This window comes from Apodemus sylvaticus, chromosome 3 (genome assembly GCF_947179515.1).
Source record: "Apodemus sylvaticus chromosome 3, mApoSyl1.1, whole genome shotgun sequence".
NCBI lineage: Eukaryota > Metazoa > Chordata > Mammalia > Rodentia > Muridae > Apodemus > Apodemus sylvaticus.
The window spans coordinates 35,263,048-35,282,285 of record NC_067474.1 but is presented as its reverse complement, the minus strand read 5'-3'; the positions used below and the strand labels follow the sequence as shown (position 1 = coordinate 35,282,285).

At 37.7% G+C, this 19,238-nt stretch overlaps 1 protein-coding gene across 2 annotated transcripts; it reads right to left on the bottom strand.

Annotated features, from left to right (window-relative positions):
* Window positions 1–1,802: 1,802 nt before the first annotated feature.
* Window positions 1,803–18,404, bottom strand: Ccnc (cyclin C). 2 transcript variants are annotated; one of them, XM_052176143.1, is made up of 13 exons: window positions 18,161–18,404; window positions 16,649–16,755; window positions 15,799–15,883; window positions 15,560–15,629; window positions 14,289–14,340; window positions 11,770–11,825; window positions 10,444–10,479; window positions 9,731–9,822; window positions 9,106–9,173; window positions 6,211–6,290; window positions 5,866–5,984; window positions 4,960–5,053; window positions 1,803–4,419 (listed from the first exon to the last, which is right to left on the bottom strand). In XM_052176143.1, the coding sequence occupies exons 1-12, from the start codon at window positions 18,190–18,192 to the stop codon at window positions 5,002–5,004; spliced, it is 849 nt and encodes a 282-aa protein (XP_052032103.1). In that variant the 5' UTR covers window positions 18,193–18,404; the 3' UTR covers window positions 1,803–4,419; window positions 4,960–5,001. The 2 variants fall into 2 exon arrangements, with proteins under 2 accessions (XP_052032103.1, XP_052032102.1); XM_052176142.1 differs by lacking the exon at window positions 4,960–5,053.
* Between the last annotated feature and the right edge of the window lie 834 nt (window positions 18,405–19,238).

The following is a 19,238-nucleotide window of genomic DNA, read 5'->3' as shown; positions in this document are numbered from 1 at the left end:
CTAGTGCTGTTACCTGCTGAGCTCTCTTCAGCCTAAATGATATATTCTTATTTTATTTTTTTGGTTTTGGTTTTTTTCAAGACAGGGTTTCTCTGTATAGCCCTGGCTGTCCTGGAACTCACTCTGTAGACCAGGGTGGCCTCAAACTCAGAAATCGGCATTCCTCTGCCTCACAGAATGCTGGGATTAAAGGTCTGTGCCACTACCGCTCGGCTCAAATAATATATTGTTAAAGATAAAGCAGCCAAGTCTGGTGGCTCATAGCTTCAGTCCTAGCATTATAGAGACTCTGGCAAGAACATCAGTGGTTTGAGGCCAGTCTGGGCTGTGTAAGGAGACCCTAATTAAAAGGAAAAAAAAATTCCTACACCTCCAGCAAAATACATTGTTTCTATGTGTATGAAAAATTAAAAAAAAAATTTCAACACTGTAAGTTTCTTCAGCACAAAGGAAAGGGGAGAGAGGGAAAGGAAAGAGCTTTCACAGGGGCTCTCCTGGCAGAATCCCACTGAGTGTATTTAAGCGTGCTTATAAATTCCTATTTCAAATTTTCTTTGAAGATTACATTTGATGATTGTTATTTTAACACACAGTCTTTCTGTCTTCTCAAACATATAGGATCCTCTAAATTACAGCAAGACCCTAACCTGAAACAGTGTGACTACGCCAGATAGAAGAAAAGGAACATGAAGGAAACTGTCAAAACAAAAGCCAGAGGTGGTGGCTCACACCTTCAATAAAAAACCAAACAACAAAAGGGAACAAAGCCACTTTAAAATAACCAACAGGTCTAACACCCTAAGACAGAATAACCTAAACTCTCAAGCAGAGTAAGGTGGTGCTTAAAAGACTTGAAATCCCTCTTTAGTAACTATGTACAAGAAACTACAGGGGAATCCCAATCTACTCAGTCCTACAAACAGCAGTGATACTTGGCCTTCAAAATAGCCATTCTAGCCAGTAGGGTCAGGCAAGCCTCCTTAAGTATGAAAACAAATAACAATCTTGGATGACTTAACAAAAAACACAAAGCAATTTAAGAGAATTATAACTAAGGTAACTGTCAAATATAAAAAGTCAAAATATTTTAAAGAAGTTATTAGAGTATAGACTATTATCTACATATACTAAATATTAATTTTAAAAACACCATGTACAATTTGTTGCTATTTAGAGATACTGTCTCATGTAGTTCAGACTGGCCTCAAATTGTTCATATGTTATGAAGCTATATACTTGAATGTCTGATCCTCCTGACTCGATAGCCCAAGTACTGTGGACCTGCTCAAACTGTGTAATTAAATGACAGAAGTCCCATTGTAGAGCTGAAGGGGAGGATATGTGAGAAAGCAAGATCTCCCATCTTCTGAAGCAGGGTGTTATTTACAGCTGAAAATAAAAAGGGGGGGGGGTAAGCAGAAGCAGCAACATGGTGAAGTGTTTGGAGTTCAGATGCCCTGGTCTTATCAATCAGAACCTGCATTTAAGCTGTCACTTCCTTCATCTCCAACTGAATGAGTTCTCACCTCTGCAGTAAGCCTTGCTCAAATCCTGACAACACACAGCATACACGAAATGCTTAAATTAACCGTAATATTAAGAGTCTGCTAACAACGGGAAATGCTGAAGCAAATAGCAGACAAATGACAAAGTTAAAAGAAAAAGTAGGAAATGCAAATGAAGGTAGATGAAATGAGACAGAAATCTAATATTTCATTATAATCTGGCAGCAGCACTGTCCAATGCAAGCCACTCTGTGATTTTAAATGTTCTTATATTTAAAAAATTAAAAAGAAACAAGAAAAATTTTAATAATGTTTTATTTAATTCTATGTATCCAAAATATCGTTTAAAACACATAAGGGTTGGTTATAAACAAATTGAGGTTTTTAACATTGTTTTGTATTAATAAGTACCTGAAATCCAACATATTTGTACATTTACAGCATATTTGCATTCAGACAAGCCACATAGTAACTGCTCAGCCCTAAGTGGCTGGTGGCTATGAGACTGGACAGTGCCTAAGACTAACTACTGATGCTGAAACAGTACTTGTCATAAGTGAGGACAATACAGCAACACTATGTGTTTATTAATGCAAGAGACGGCCACCCTACAGGATTCTAGCCAAAACAAAAAGAATCTCAATGTGATGAGCCTTCATATTCAATTATTAATTTACAGAAATACAAAAGAGCAAAAAACCCTCACTAAATGGCATGCTAAAGATGCTCACAGTAAAACTCAGGCTATGGGAAACTTACTACATGAACAAATGAGAACAGGGAATGTTTGTTATAGCATGGAGGAAGAATCCATGAATCTAAAACTAAAAGGATTTATAAATGAATACAAAGAATACTCTGCAACATTCAGGGAACTAAGAATTTTAAAATATTAAATAATTATGTTACCTATCAATAGTATGAAATATTTATGGATAAAATAATATATCTAGAAATTTCTTCAAAATAATCTATGAACTGGAGTCTGGTGTGGAGGTTTAAACAAGGTAAACCCGGCTCTGAGTCAGTAACAGCTCAGGCTGGATCACACACACACACACACACACACACGGAGGCTTATTTCACTGCTTTGTCTGCTCTTGCAAATCTTAATTTTCCCCAACAGTATTTGTAAAGAAAATGATGAAGCACAAAGATAAATCTGAAGAAAAAAAAAGCTTTAAGATAAAGCTATAGTTAATGGCTGTGATAAGCAATCACCAAGCATCCAACCTAAACTTGGATTAACCCCTTCAGGCCTGGGGAGAGCCTGTTTGTTGGTTTGTTTGTTTCTTGTTATACAACCTTAGGAGAACCCGTATCTGTACCAACGTAAAGACTCCTTTCCAGTACATCTGCATCTGATATTCTCAATTAGGAAGCAGAACTTTCCTTACAATCTATTCATAAACTATACAAAAATCACCCCTTTACAAAGTTTAGGGTTGGAATTTAACACACAAAGATTCTCAGAAAACCTAAGTCAAACTTAGCAACAGGAATTCAAGACATTTGTGAATATAGCTGAAAAACTTAACTTTTATTCTTCCAGTTTTAACCAGGAAGTCAACTTAGTAATTTTTCCCATGATTTATTTTTTAAAAAGTGCAAAACTGCACAATAATATCTCATTACTTCAAATTTTATTTATTCTTCTTCCTTTCAGTCTGAAGAAAATGAGTTAATTTATGAAGTCCCACAAATGTAACATTTATTCTGAAGTCTACATCCATGAGAATTAAGAATCTCACTGGTCTAAAACCTGACTAGGTTCCTTCCTGATTCAGAATACCTGATGTATATATGTTAGCTCACACTAAGACACAAAATTAAACTGGGTGTATATGTCTTATAAAAAATTTTCAGGACAGATTAAACATTAAAATTTCACCAAATTTTAACTTAAGCGTTTAATCAAGCTCTTAAAATGTTTATTAACTATAAATTAGTTGCAAATAACCTTTTCTTCCAGGTTTCTCAGCTTTTCAAAACAGCTAGTAAGTCAATACAACCTTCAAAAAATATATATATATATCACTTCTTTGATAGGTTGATAGGCTGGGCCAGTATCTTCTGTGATGAAACAAAATGTATTGAATACAATATATTTTAAAATCAGTAAGTTCTCAATTAATCTTCCTCAAATTGTAATTATCATTTCTAAAACCTCAGATTTTCTTTTTCTTTTAAAGATTTATTTTATTTATCTGAGTACACAGTTTGCTGTCTTCAGACACAGCAGAAGAGGGCATCAGATCTCATTACAGATAGTTGTGAGCCACCATGTGGTTGCTGGGAACTGAACTTAGGACCTCTGGAAGAACAGTCAGTGCTCTTAACTTCTGAGCCATCTCTCTAGCCCTCTTTCTCAGATTTTCTAAGATTTAATTTCTTTAATCCAGTTTTAAAATTTACCTGGGTTGGGGGGCGTTTTATTGACTTATGTCCTTTTTGGTCCGTCAATGCCCAAAGAAAAATGTGAACAAATGACATTTTATGTTTCCTGACTTAATTAAAAAAAAAGCTATTATTAATAAAAAAAAATCCCAATTACCTAATAAACCAGTATTAGTATGTGTTTATATACATATGTGTATGTAAGAGAGAAGTTAACCCTGAAATGTCTGTGTATGGCTATAGGTTCCTTTAGAGCTTCACTAAATTTTGTAATTAAGATTTAATAAATTACACACTAGAATCAAGTTAGGAAAAAACCTTATTTTGTGAAAATTAAGTCAATTCCCAATATGCTTGACAGAAACAAGCTATCCGTTTGCATCTGCTTTACCATGAAGACATTACTCAAACTGTCCAATGCTTTACTTCCAAGTGGTCCACTACGGGATTCTTCAGGGTGCTCTAAGATTGGCTGTAGCTAGAGTTCTGACTTCCATTTGGACCCTGCTCTCCTTCACTGTTCAAATGGGGAAGAAAGAAATTTTATGCCAATTAAAAGATTCGTTTTTCAATACTCTGATAGTACTATTAATTTCTGAAGTTCATTATTCTGTGGAACAATTCTATTAAACAGACATTCCTGATTATAAAACACAAACGAAGAAAAATTAAAATGCAGAAAGCTAACAGTTGGTTTTACGCTTTTATTCTTCTGTAACTTGAGGCCCTCATACACAACAAGCAGTCTGGAAGTTAGTGTCCACATACATTCAAAGACTTAAGTTAGAGTTTAGGATTTCACTATTATTACAGGTATCACTCAACATAGAGATTACAACTTCTTCTGAACAAATTTTCTACGAAATTAATTCTGACATATAAAATTCTATTCTCTTTAGGAAAGTGTCTTTTGAAAAAAAATGGAAAAGAAAAACCTGTTGTCCAATGGCATAATAAAATCATATGGTAATGATAACAAACCTTTATACATCAAAAATACGGTAATTTCTTTGAAAATGCTAAATATTGAAATAAAAATAACTAAAGCTGAAAATACCAGTAACTGTGACAATAGGAGATTGCCTTATCTTGTCCATCATCATCTCGCAGCTTCAGGCCCTGCCATTAGTGGAGAATCACTCAGGGAGCTTCTGTAAAAAACGCATCCAAAGGTAGCTGTTTCAATGACTGCCTTAAGCAGCTCCTAGCAACAGTTAGTCATCATTCTGTGCTCAACTGCAACATCCCTGTCACCAGCAGCAGCCTAGAAATGCATCTCACTGCTATGGAACCTGTCTACTTAACAACCTGCTTACAGCCCTGCCTCCCTTCTCACCTGTCTCGCTCTGAGTGGTCAGATACATACAGAGTACTGTATTCAATACTTTTTGTATCATCACAGAAGATACTCGCCCAGCCTATCAAAAAAGTGAACAGATTCATTTAAAACAACAAAAAACATCTTAGCACAGGAGGTTCCTCTTAGGAAAAATTTTATGTAACTATGTGCTATGAATGACAGGATCACTCAGAAGTCAAATTTATTATCTTTAGTATATCAAGTCATCAAAAAATTTCAAAATGCTTACTAAAACTTTTGAAATAGGAGAACAATCATTACTGAAGGGAGAGGAACAACAGAGAGGCAAATGGAAAGAATTACTTTCAAGCTTTTTATCTCTGAATTTCAAATGTTTGTCTAATTCAGTTCAATTTAAGTACAGAATGTGGCTATATGTTGAGGGATACCTGTAATAGACCTCCATTGCATTAGAAAGTTACTAGACAGAAGAATTTATCTTAAAACTGAGACATTCTCAATTTATCAAGACAGAGATTCCACAAACAGAAAGGCAATTTTAGTATAAGTTTTTAGAAAAAGATAAAAATATAACACAATCTAAGAAAAATATGACGAATAACTCCATTACACCATGAAGTTAACCCAGTAGTCTGAATGTACCTGTTAGGAGGTGGTTTCGGTTTCGGCATCTTACTAAGAATAGTTGCCATCTCTTTTCTCTCATCAAAATTCTTCCACTGCTCATAAAGTTTTAAAATAACCCTGATTATTTCCAAAATCTAGAAGAAAATATTTGAAAAACTCTCAGTAGCAAAAACTAGCAACATATTAGTATGTAAAGAACACACATCATGCAGGGCGAGGGGACGCATGCCTCAGTCCCAGCACTTGGGAGACCAAGGCAGGTGGGTTTCTATGCATTGGAGGCCAGCATGACCTACGTGGCAAGTTCCTGGCAAGAAAGGGCTGTACACTGAGGCCAAGTCTTCACAGTAAGAAGAGTACCTTCTCCATATCCACGGAAAGTTCTGCAAACCATTGTCTAGCATCTTTCTGTTGTACAACACAGGCTACATGTAGGCAAGCTAGAAGGAAAATTAGAGGTAACTGTTAAATTTAACTGCAAACATAGTCTTAGAACTAAAGATTTTCATAAAGATTGTCTTATTTTCTAGTACTATTTTTAAAAAGTGAGCAACAATATTTACACACATACTATAATAAAAAAAAAATCTCTAGCTACAGGATGGTTCTTGTCACCCTGTCTTCACTGTGTACTGGTCACAGTGAGGGTATCTTGAGGGCAAATTTGTTACAAGAGAAACAGCTACAACCAAGAAATTAGGACAGGAAAAATCACCTATGCATACATGTGTAAAGTGGTCAAATCACACCCAGCAGAAAACAAAGCCCTAACTAGCCAATGCACTGCAATGTTTGTTGAGGGTACAAAAGTCCTTGAATCCACAGATCACTAGCGCAATCAGGAATGTTAATAATACAGGATGTCTCCCCTCAAAGGAGGAAATAAAATTCCTGCGATCTATCCAGAAAGTGGGAAGTGGGTATTCTTAATGACCTAGTGATGTTTTTGCTCTCCGTAGTGCAGACTTCATGCAGACCCTCCAGAATGCCCATCCCAGATCCTACCTCCCTGGATCTGTATCTGTAGCTCCCAGTTAGTAGAACCCATCCTTAGGGGATATAATCTAAATTTTAAAAAGCTAATTTTCATTTAGGTGTTTATCGACCTTTGTATGTCATGTTTGGTTAGACAAGCTTTGAAGACTGTCTTGTGTAGTCTGGGTTCAATTCCCATCCACATTAAAAAATCCAAACTAACCAAAGCAAGGCTGGGAAGAGGGCTGGAGAGATGGCTTAACAGGCTGAGAGCACTGGTGTTCTGCCAGTATTCAGTTTCAATTCTCAGCACCCATATGATGACTGAATCAACTGTTACTGCAGTAATGGGGATCCAATGTACTCTTCTGGCTTCTGCAGGTAATACATGCACATAATGCACAGACACACATGCAAGCAAAACATCCATACACATAAAAGAAAATCTTGGGCAAGATAGCACACACTGGTAACCTCTGGGACTCAATGGTCAGTCAGCCTTGTTTAATAAATGAGCCGTAGGTCTCAATGAGATACCCTGTTTCAAAAAGGTGTATGGCTCCTGCAGAATGACAAGGGTTGACCTCTAGCTTCTACCCTGTGTACGCCACCTTCACATGAACTTGCCCATACTCACACCATACCCCCACCCCCACACACTTACTTTAATGTTTCAACACATAAAACACTATGTATAAAAGCCACTAAGCTAAGTAAGACTACCTGAGAGGAACACAGATCACACAGGTGGCAAAACCATGCCACACATCCTGCTATTTCTTCCTATCTATACAAACCCAGCATCTTTTCTGACTGAACATTGATACTACTTTAGAATCCTTCCAAGTCCAGCAATTTGCAAGAGTCACCAGTGAGGGGCTAGAGAGATGGCTCAGTGGTTAAGGGCATTGGCTGCTCTTCCAGAGGGCCTGGATTCAATTCTCAGCACCCACATGGCAGATTACAACCATCTGTAACTCCAGTTGCAGGGGATCCAACACCCTCATTCATACATACATGCAGTGGGGCAAAAAACACCAATGCATATGAAATAAAAATAAATCATTAAAAAAAAAGGCACCAATGCCACAGAAGAGTTGTTTAAGGATGAAAGCCAGCAATGTTTATGACATAACTGAAAAGGGGAGAGATGGCTCAGCTGTTTACAGTACTTATTGTTCTTGCAGAAGACCTGGGTTCAATTTTTTTTTTAAACTTTTTTATTAGATATATTCTTTATTTACATTTCAAATGTTGTCCCCTTTCCTGGTCCCTCCCCCCCAAAAGTCTCATAACCCATCTCCCCTCCCCTGTTCCCCAATCAACCCTCTCCTGCTGCCCTGTCCCAGCATTCCCCCACACTGCGGCATCCAGCCTTTCCAGTTCTTGGCACTCACATGATGGCAGACAACTATCTCTAATTCCAGGGAATCTAGTGCCCTCTTCTGGCCTCCATGGGCTCCAGGCATGTGTGTGTGACATATACATACATGCAGGTAAAAATATTCATACATATAAAAAATAATCTAAAAGGAAAATTTAAAAGACATAACTGAAAAAAGAGAACAAAGGAGGAAGAAGAAAAAAGAGGAGGAAGATGAAGAAAGAGAAGGGTTTTTAGAAAGGAGTTATGAAAATCAACAGGAGGAGGAGAGGAAAAAAAGGAGCAGAATCTATTAAGTCTTTGGATAATAGACACCTGGTGTTCTACAGGATATATCACATGATTATTGAGACAATTGTTTATAAAGTTATTATCCCTCCCACAATTTTTACAAACTCAAAAATAGGTAATTATTTTTACAACTGTAAAGTAGTCCACTTACTTCCCAAGACAATGCCAGCCCATCACTGTACTCTTCCTACACCTGTGGGATGCTAGCTAAGTTCTCCTAGCAACAGAAGCATAATGCTTTTTTCCTTAAGTTCTTGAGCATTTAACTGGATCCAGAAAAGGAAAACAGAACCAGTTATTTATAAGACAACTAGCATCAGCAGATTTAGTTCTGAATTTCCTCCCTAACAAATAAAAGTTTAGATACTAGTTAAAATTATTTTAGGTAAATAAGGGGGCGGCGGGAGGGTGGGGGGGAACCTTACCAAAACAGTGGAAGGGAGAAAATAATGTTTATTTGGGATGGTTGTAGTGTATATTTTTGAAAACTCACATTCAAGATTAGTCTACTACTACAAAAAACATAAAATCAGATGAAATTTATTCCAGGATGATCTAAATAGGTAAAAACAGCTATCCAATAAAGGCACACCAAATTTACATACCTAAAGCTATCATGAAAGGAGGATACAGCAGACAAAGATCCGTCCTGTAGGTATCATTCACTATCCTCCTGTAGAAACGTAAGTCTTATCATTACTAAAAGCATAGCTGCTCCATTAACTGCAAATTTTTCCTAAGAGAACCAGATTTCCCTCCCATCTTTGCGCACTCACATCCCTGCTCGATTACTGAGCCCAGCCACAGACATGACACACAGAGGCTGAGCAATGGATGTGTGAGTGCGACAGCAAAGGGACACACATTACTGAATATAAAACTCATGTAGTAGTCAGTCTAACTTCAATTTTGAGACCCCGCAAATAATGTAAAAAAGTTGTTCACATTTTGAAAAGTCAAAAGTAAACAAAAAGTATTATTTTAAAAATAGATTCATTTTTAATGTTCATGTAAAGTCTGTTTTTCATACAAAAGACAGATATCCTTATCAAATAGGTAATTCAAGATATGTTATGACTTTATACCTTATACTGCTATAGTATTTCAAATTTAACAAGCAGATATCTTGCTAAATATAAAATGTCTTGGGACATTTTAATATATTAAGCCATATATTTAGTTGTCAGCCCTTTTGTCTAGTAACATATGAGTAACTTCTGTTCTAGTTACCATGCAAGGGGAAGCAACACGTCTTCTTGGCCCATGTCCTGCACATACTGGAGCAAAGGTCTATAAGGATGATACACTATCAAGCAACAGTCCTAGAAACAGTTTAAAAATATGTATGTATAAAACCAGATGTATTACAACATAAAATGATAAAATGGTATAATTTTTCAACAACTTGTTCTGTATTTCAAATTAATTTCTCTTTCTCATATTTGCTTTCTTTTTATTTTTATTCGTTTACATATGACCCTATGCTACTGTAACAGTGAAGGCAGTACTCTCTCTGGAACATACCTTGGTAAATCCAATGGTACCCAGTCCCTTAGAGACTCAAAAAGTATCACATCTGCCACACACTGGAGTCTCTTATTAGCCTATAAATCCATAATTCTCAAATGGAGGAGCAGGATTCTGACAAGAAATAATCTATCTTCAACTCTACACACATGTACAAATTATGTACAGAATTTACAATGGTCCTAGCTTATTTGCTTGTAATCCTTATTAAAGTTATAAGAAAAATAAAAAAAAAACTTTTTTGCAGCCCAAGTAAGATAAACAAATTATTTTACAACCTTCAGAAAGGAAATAGGTGATGATGCTCTTATATTTCTATGACTTTGACATAATATATCATTTGAATATATTACATTTTAACCTCCTTTCAATACAATCCATCAAGTTTTCGCTGTATTATGGAAAGATATACATACCATTAATTCTAAGAGGTAAAATTCACATTCTAGTATCTGTTTAAAAAAAAAAAGCACCCAGTGAAAATAAGCATTAACTACATAATACTCTGTTTAAATAACTTACAGATACAGATGAATTAAACCATTTATCAATATAACAGTTCTAAATCAAAAAATAAACATAGTAGCTTATGTTAGCATTAACATTTATAATAAAAATTACTAATTTTGTTTGCTTTCTGAGACCGGGTCTGATGATGTAAACCAGGCTTGCCTCAAAGTCACAGAGCTCTGTCCACCCCCACCTCCTGAGGAGCGGGAGGAAAGGTTTGTGCCATTAAGCCTGGCAACAATCGCTTTTTACTGTTATATAACACATTTTAATTCTTATAAGGAAAAGACAGTATATCATATCTTTTTTTTTTTTAGAGGGGGTTACTTGGAATTGAACCCAGAGTCTCAAATATGCTAAGCACTTATTTTGCTACTGAGCTACAACAAGAATTCTTAAAAAAAAAAAAAAAATCACATTTATGTTAGAAACTTCAAATTTAAGGCAGGCCTGGTGGCACATGCCTTTAAATCCCTGAGTCTGAGGTCGGCCTGGTCTACAGAGAAGGTCTGAGAGCCCCATGACAGCCAGAGCTAAACAGAGAACTCCTGTCTTGAAAAACCAAACCAAAGCAAAAAAACTTCACATTTATCTATGTACTTTCTATTTGACAAATGCACAGTGCAACTATCTATATTTAATGGAATAAACAAATTTCTTGCAAGGTGAGAAAAGGTAAATCTATTAAAATATTAACAGAAACCTAACAGGTAATCTTTTTTTCATGTTTGTGAGTATATATACACTCCAGAAGAGGGCATCAGATCCCCAATACTGATGGCTGTGAGCCACCATGTGGTTACTGAGACCTGAACTCAGGACCTCTGGAAGAGCAGTCAGTGCTCTTAACTGCTGAGCCATCTCTTCAGCCCCAACAGGTAATTTTTTAAGAACAGTTTTCAAACTGTTCCAAACAAGACACATTGGTGTACCCTAGAAACATTGATGTAAGATCACTGCCACTCCAAGCCTGAAAAATTCTGCTTTAATTTGGAGAAGTCCCAACTTCAATATTATTCAATATAAAAGCTTCTTGAGATGATTTAACTGGGATTCAAGATTAATAATGACTACTGTTAAGTATCACCAGAAAAATATAGAGAAGCTACTGAGACTTAATATAAAAATAATATATTTTATAGTACTTGAAACTCCCATTTCTAAGAGATTCTGAAGTTTATTCTAATATAAAATGGAGTTAGTTAATACAGAGCTTTATATAATATACTTACATGATTCATCCTGTAAGGAAACTCCTTTGGAAAGGCATATGAAAATCTAGTTTTTACTATAGGAAACAAAACAAAACAATTAAAACCAAGAAAATGCCAGCATTAATTTATCCAAAATTCCTTTAACATAGCTCCACATATATAGAAGGTGTGCTATATTACCCTAAATAGGTGCTCTTGGAAATATTTAAAGCTTTGTTTCTAGGGAGGACAGAGATTGAGTGGTAGGAAGCAACCTTGCCTATACAACTGAACAGATTCAATACCAAAAAAAAAAAAAAAAAGTTCATGTTGGCCAGGTGTGGTGGCACATGCCTTTAATCCCAGCTCTCTCGGGAGGCAGAGGTAGGCGTATCTCTGTGAATTTGAGGCCAGCTTTATCTACATGGAGAGTTCCAGGATATCCAGGGCTATACAAAGAAACCCCATCTTGAAAAACAAAAACAAACAAACAAACAAAACAAAACAAAAAAAGAAAGAGAACAAAGAAAAAAAGGGGGAAAAAAGGTCCTGTAGGAATGGTGGCATGTGCCGGCATTCCCAGCAGCGGTGAGTATTCCAAGAATTTGGAAAGGTAAAGGAAAAGGGAAGAGGAAAGATCAGGTAGGGAAAAAGAAGGAAAAGGCTTTTGCTGCTTTTTTAAAAATTAAGACTGAAAAAAAATCACTAGATTCTATCATTTCTAAAAATCTCTTCAACTCTAGAATAGTATTTTTCTGTGTAATTTAGCTTAGAATGAACACAGAACACATACAAATCAACCTAGAACAAAAAGGGTCAGAAAGAAAAGTTAGGATAACATACTAGAATGTTGGCAGTAATCACTGAGACCCAAGAAAGTTTGTTTTAACTAATTGATACTTTCAGAACTTATTTATAAGTGCTTCTTTTCCAAAAGACAAACAAACAAATAAATATATTTATTTACTTATTTTTAGTTTTTTGAGACAAGTTCTCATTATTAGCCTTGGCTCCCCTGGACCCTGCTATATAGGCCAGGCTGATCTCAAGGTCATAAGAGACCTGCTGGCCTGCCTTATGCTGGTATTAAAGGTTTGCACAACCATATCTCACCAAAACATTTTAATAAAAGTGTCAGTATACATGCAAAGTCTCCAGGTGATCTGCTTATACTACATAGTTATTATGTGTATTCACTAATAAAGTACAAATGAAAAGCCATTGTTTACTATCTCAAGAAGTCATAAGTTACATACATTTAAGTACTATTGAGAAAACTGTATTCAAGTCATTAGGTACAATACTTACACCAACTAGGATTATCAACTGGCAGCTCCAGCAGCTCTGATTTATAAGCCTTTCCACTGGTACAAGTGACTTCATTCAAAATAAGACCAATCCTGTGCATTTTGTTACATTCTCACAAAAGGTATTTTATAAATTAGGCACTCTACAGTGAATTTAGGTAACACTTGCCAAGATCTGAAATCTTGAAGTACTTAAACTTGACACTAGGAAATTCATTCCTATTAAGGTTTCCGGGTTTTTATAATTCCTTTAAATGTAAGCAGGGTGTAAAGTACATATATAAAACTGGTTCCTATTAATGGCAGAAAAATCAACAAAGTAAAATAATGTCTACACAGGACCAGCATAGTGGTGCACATCTTTACTCCCAGCACTAGGGAGCCAGATGAATCCAAGTTTGAGGTCAGTCTGGTCTACATAGTGAGATCCTGTTTCAAAAGTCTGTACACTGAGCCACCGAGCATTGGACTTGGACACCACCTTTATGCTGTCAGCTTCTATCCCATTGGATGCTGAATCCATTTTGTTTTGTTTTGTTTCGTTTTGTTTTGTTTTTCAAGACTGGGTTTCACTATATAGTCTTGGCTGTTCTGGAACTTGTTCTGTAAATCAGTCACTCAGCCTTCCTAGTGCTGGGGTTAAAGGTGTCCACCACCACAGCCTGATCAACATGTTTTAAACACTTATGACATATCCTATGTTTGTGCAGGCACACATGTGTACACTATGATGTGGTTGGATATCAAAGGACAACTTATGAGTTCTAGGAATCAAAAACTCAAGTCATCAGGTTGAGCCATCTTTCCAACGGTATGTAGAAGAACTATGTCTCAAGAAAATAAAACAAAATAAATAATTTACATGCTAAAGTCCTAACCCCCTACTACCTCAGAAGGGATTGTACCTGGAGAGGACCTTTCCAGCAATAAAGAGGCTCAGCAGTTAACCCTTGCTGCCCTTGCAAAGGACCACATTCAGTTCCCATTACCTACATATGGTGGCTCACATCTGCCTATAACTACAGCTCCCTTTTTTGACTTCTTCAGCCTCCCATATGCATGAACACCAAGCACATACACATAAATAAAATACATAGTTTTAAAAAAGTAAAGCTTAAGGACATAGTTCTATAGAAATGCTTGATGGAGTCTGAATATAAAGTATCCCCCATGACTCATGTTGAAAACTATCAGCTGCAGGAGCTTTCTTTAGATTTCATCCTTAAAGCAGAAAACACTTTTTGCACTTACATACAGAAGTAGTAGCAGCAATCAATCTTGTATTTGAGACGACACCAAATTCCTAGAGAAAAGTGAATGAGATCAAGTACTCAGTAATCTACAGAGTCTCTCCTAGTCTTTTGCTCTCCACCACTGGCTTGTTATCAGAGAAGACAGGTGTAAATAAAAAGCATATGATATGGATGAGGAGCAGAGACATTCTCAGGCCATAGTAGATAAGCTGTGCTACCTAACTTAGCACCAAACAATGGTGTTTTTGTTTTTTGGTTTTGTTTGTTTGTTTGTTTTTTTGTTTCTTGTTTTTGGTTGTTGTTTCAAGATGGTCTTACTATATAGCTCTGGCTGTCTTGGAACTCACAATCTACTATGTGGTTCAAGCTGCCCTTGAACACACAAGAGATCTACCTGCCTTTGTCTCCCAGGTGTTGGGATTAAAGACATGCACCATCACACTCAGCCAGCCAAATAGTCTTTTAAAGAAAGCAAAGCAATTAAGCTACAAGATGAAGATATAGACTAGTAGGACCCACTGACCTAGTATATGAACACTTCTCTCTCTATGCCTTAGTTTATAAGATGAGGGTTCTAAGTATTGCAGCTCTGAGGGGGAAAGTTCCCTCATGGAAGTGTTACAGCTCCGAGGGGAATGGTTTCCCAGTGTTGCATCTCTGAAGGAAAGGCGTCCTTTTAGTCAGCAGTCAAAGACCACCACAAAGTCACACCACACAACAAACTTCACACAGAGATTTATTGGGAAGGACAAGGGAAGGTGTTTACAAGTCTGCTTCGGCGAGAAGGAGAAAAGGAAGCAGAAGCCACAGGGAACTGAGAAGGCAGGCTTGATATGAGGAGTGGGGGTGGGGTTGCTTTTCAGGGTAGCATGGGATTGATGTGATGATGTCTGTGGCCTGACCTTGGGGCAAGCTCAGGGACTAGCAGGATTCTTTTTCTTGGCCTTGCTTTCTTGCTGAGGCTCAAGTCAGGGTCAGGATGTTCTTTCCCTGGCCCTGGTCTCAGGGTCAAGTAAGGTCAGGGTATTCTTGGCCCTGTCACCCTGCATGGATACTGCTGCTATATATTCCAGTTATAGGATTGAATTAGAACTTGTAAAGGGTCTCACTAAATCACCTGATACACAGTGACATATTAAAAATAAATAAAAATATTTGCAAGATGTGTATATTAGTTCACATAAACTACCACCTATGACTAATCATACAAAGGCAATATATAACCAGATATATTAATACTTTGATGAAGAACAGAAAATTGTTTTATACCTCTACTTTGGATGCCAGAAACACACATGTAGGAGCCATTAATACAGGATCTATACTTTTCAGAGAATACCTAAAATACAATTAGACAAGAGTTAAATGATGACTATTTAGAAAATACCTTGGGGGTGGGGTAGGGAATGATAATTCTATAGTAAACAAGTGATTTACTTATATATTGTACATGGAAATTAGAAAAGAATTTCAACCAGACATTAAAAAATAAGTAAATAAAACCATACCTAGCATAGAATCTCTTGAAATAGACTGTAGCAGTAGCAATAACTTGTTGTCTTAATTTAAGATGTTCACCTAATGCTTGAATAACTAAAAAAGAATAAAGTTTAAATGTATCATCTGCCATCATTAGAATAACGCTAATAGCATTAACATTTATCAGTGATTTCCACAGGTTGCAATCATGATCATTCACATGACATCCTCTGAACCTCAGTAGTCTAAGACTTGCAAATGCAGCAATATTCATAAACAAGAAAAGAAACTGCCTACAATTTTTCCTTGCAATAAGCAGGATGAGTATCAAATATTCTTTTTTACTACATACTTTAATGCTTTTCATAGTATCTATAAAAAGTTTTAAAAATTAAGATAGATATTGTTATTTACCAAGAAATCTATAGTTAATCTTTGATCTAAGAAAAAGGTAGGTTTGCCGAGAGTAACAGAGCTAAGGTCAGGTGACAGGATGGGAGAGATGGCTCAGGAGTTGGGAGCACTACCTACTCTTGCATAAGACCTGGTTCCATTCCCAATGCCCACACGGTAGCTCATAAGCATCTGTAACTCCAGTCTCAGGGGATCCAAACCTCCTCAGCATCAGGCACAGCATATAATGCACAGATACAGGCAAAATACCCATACACATAAAAGAAATAAATAAGTCTCACTAAAAATGCCCGAGATTAGTCAATACTTTTCTTATGAAATATAAGTTCAAAAAGAGTTACCTAGAACACGGAAATGATAAATGTATAAATAAAAGCATTAGCTATAGACTGTAACAACAATGAAATCACCACATAAAATAGTGACCAGCTATACCATACTCCTTCAACCAATATAAAAGTTTACCATTTGTAAAAAATATTTGTAATTTCCAATACTCCTCTTCTGAGAGAAACTTTAGATCCTTCTGGCGCTCTTTCAACAGATCTTGTTTATCCAAAATCCACTGCAAACTAGAAAAAGTAAAGATGTTAAAACATGGTAGAGAAAGCCAACAAGCAGGAATGGGAGGGAGAGGAGGAGTTGCATGAGGTGGGGGGGGGAGGGGAGAGCTGATATTAGGATGTAAAGTGAGCAAATAAATTAATAGAAAACAAAAGTCAACACACAAAATTATCTAAAGCTGTAAGATTTAATAAGCTGATCATATTCTAAGAGGTCCATCTCTCTGTTTGTTTGTTTGTTTCTCTGTCTAGCCCTGGCTATCCTGGAACTCCTTGTATAGATCAGACTAGCCTCAATCTCATAGAGATCGGCCCCTCCCCACACTAACAAGTGGGATTAAAGGCATGCAGCAGTACACCCAGCTTCTTTTTCTGGAGTTATATCCTTATGAAACTTCAGCATTAATTCTTCCGAACAGGTCTCTAAAATACTGAGTAAATTATGTGCAACAAGGAAATACTTGAGTTCTTCAATACACGCTCACCTATTTCAAGTAAATTCAGCCCTGGAGGAAATTTTACATTTTTCTAATTTAATCTCGTTTTCAATCAGTGTTTTCACCATCTCCCCCAAGTTTCTCGGTCTTGTTGGCCCAGTGGAATCCCTTTGGTTTTTGATGCTATTTGTGTGACTGCTTTGTTAACTATCTTCAAATAAATCTGGGTCAATCGTCTGAACTCCCATTCTGTCTGGCCAATAAACAAGGTTGCTGTGGGTGCCATTTTAAACTCTTAGGTAAATTATTCATCAATTTCTCTAGATTTTCAGCAGCCCACTGGCAGTCTCAGCAAGATCGTTTGACGAAAATACCGGAGAACTTGAAGATAAAGAATCTCTTGATGGTTTCAAAGGTTCTCTACTTCTTTCTCAACTTCCCTCATAGTGTCATGTGTACAATGCACCAGTACTCAGGTTTTCGGACTCTCTAGAGTAAGGCCCATCCTTATTGGTAGGTAGAAACAAGCACGACTCTAAGTAAATATTAAACCTACAGTAAGGCGAATGGCAGATTATAATATCACTGCTATGAAGAAAAAAAAACTAGCAAAAGCAAACCATATCGGTCCAAAACAGGAAACCTCACAGAGCTACAATGGGTCACTTTCCCTTGCCTGTGCCCACATCATCCCACCAACCAATGCCCAAATTTGAAATGAAAGCGCCTCAGGGTCCCTTCCTGGAGACCGGACCCTTTACCTCTTACCTATCCTTCGAGCTCACCTCCCCTCAGCTCCCGGAATCTCTCTGGGCGAGGAGGGGAGGCCCGCCATCGAGTGCATTACGCTTCGTACCTCCGGCTTCCCAGGGTGGGCTCGCCCCCAGCGGCCGGGATGGAAGCCCCGAGGGAAGGGCAGGCCCGGTCCTCCCGTGCCCCAGACCCGGCACCACGCCGGAAAATGGAAGCTCACTTACTAGTGGGAGCTCTGCCAGAAGTTCCCAGCCATGGAATACTGCTTGCCCTGATACGAAAGCACCAGCCGGCGAAGCGGCCCGCGGAGCGACCATAGACACAGTCCGGGCGACTGTGCTTCTCAACCAAACCGGCTGGACTGAACTCCAAGGCAACCGCAGCCGGAGGAAGAGAACAGCACCCTCGTCGCCTTGACGCCGGTCGACAACACTGAGCGGCGTACACCGGTTCCGGCCGACAAAAGTTCCGGCCCGCCCTAGCAGCGGAGGAAGCGAGCAAACACCAGACTGCCAATGGGCGTGTTGAGGCGGATCCCCGGAAGTAGAGTAAACACGGGCGGAGGCTCCTGGTGGTGAGAGGCTCTCCCGGAGGTTTCCTGCGAGTTATCCCTAGAGCATCCACACTCTGATTTTTTCTGGTCTAGTGCGGTTTTCTTTTGGGTCCATTTAGGGATCTTGTTAATCCATCTTGTAGGTCTTCAAAAATAGCACAGTGGCATTGAAAGAAAGCATGGCATTATATGACTGCTCTTTACCTAGGATTGAAATAAATAAATAAAAGTAATTTTGGCCTTAAGATCTAAGTGCTCTTAGTAAAGCTCCTGTCAGCATTAAGTCTAACGAGTTAGTGGATTTTGGTTTGGCAAGTGTAGACTTTCTAGAGTAGCAATCAATCTTTTTATGTCAGAGCCGGCTACTTGTATACCTAAAAACGTGAGCATATGAACGTACATCTAGCTACACTTACGCTCCAAATGGGTATGCCGCAGAAATGCAATTATTTAATTTTACAAAATAAAAAACATTTAAATGTTTCCGTTATCATTGCAACATTGCATTTAGTACTGTACTTCGGTGGCTGAGACAGAAACAGGAGGCGCTTCAGGCCAGTCCTCGCTGTCACGCTGAGACGCCATCTAGGGGATGAGGGGGAAGGGGTAAAGGGATGTAGCTCAATCGGTAAAGTGCTTGCCAGTGCCTCAGAAGCTCTGGGTGATACTCAGCGCTAGCTAGTTGTAGCTAGCCTAGGCCAGCCTAGGACAGGTGAGAATCTATCTAAATCTTTTAAGTTTTAATTTAA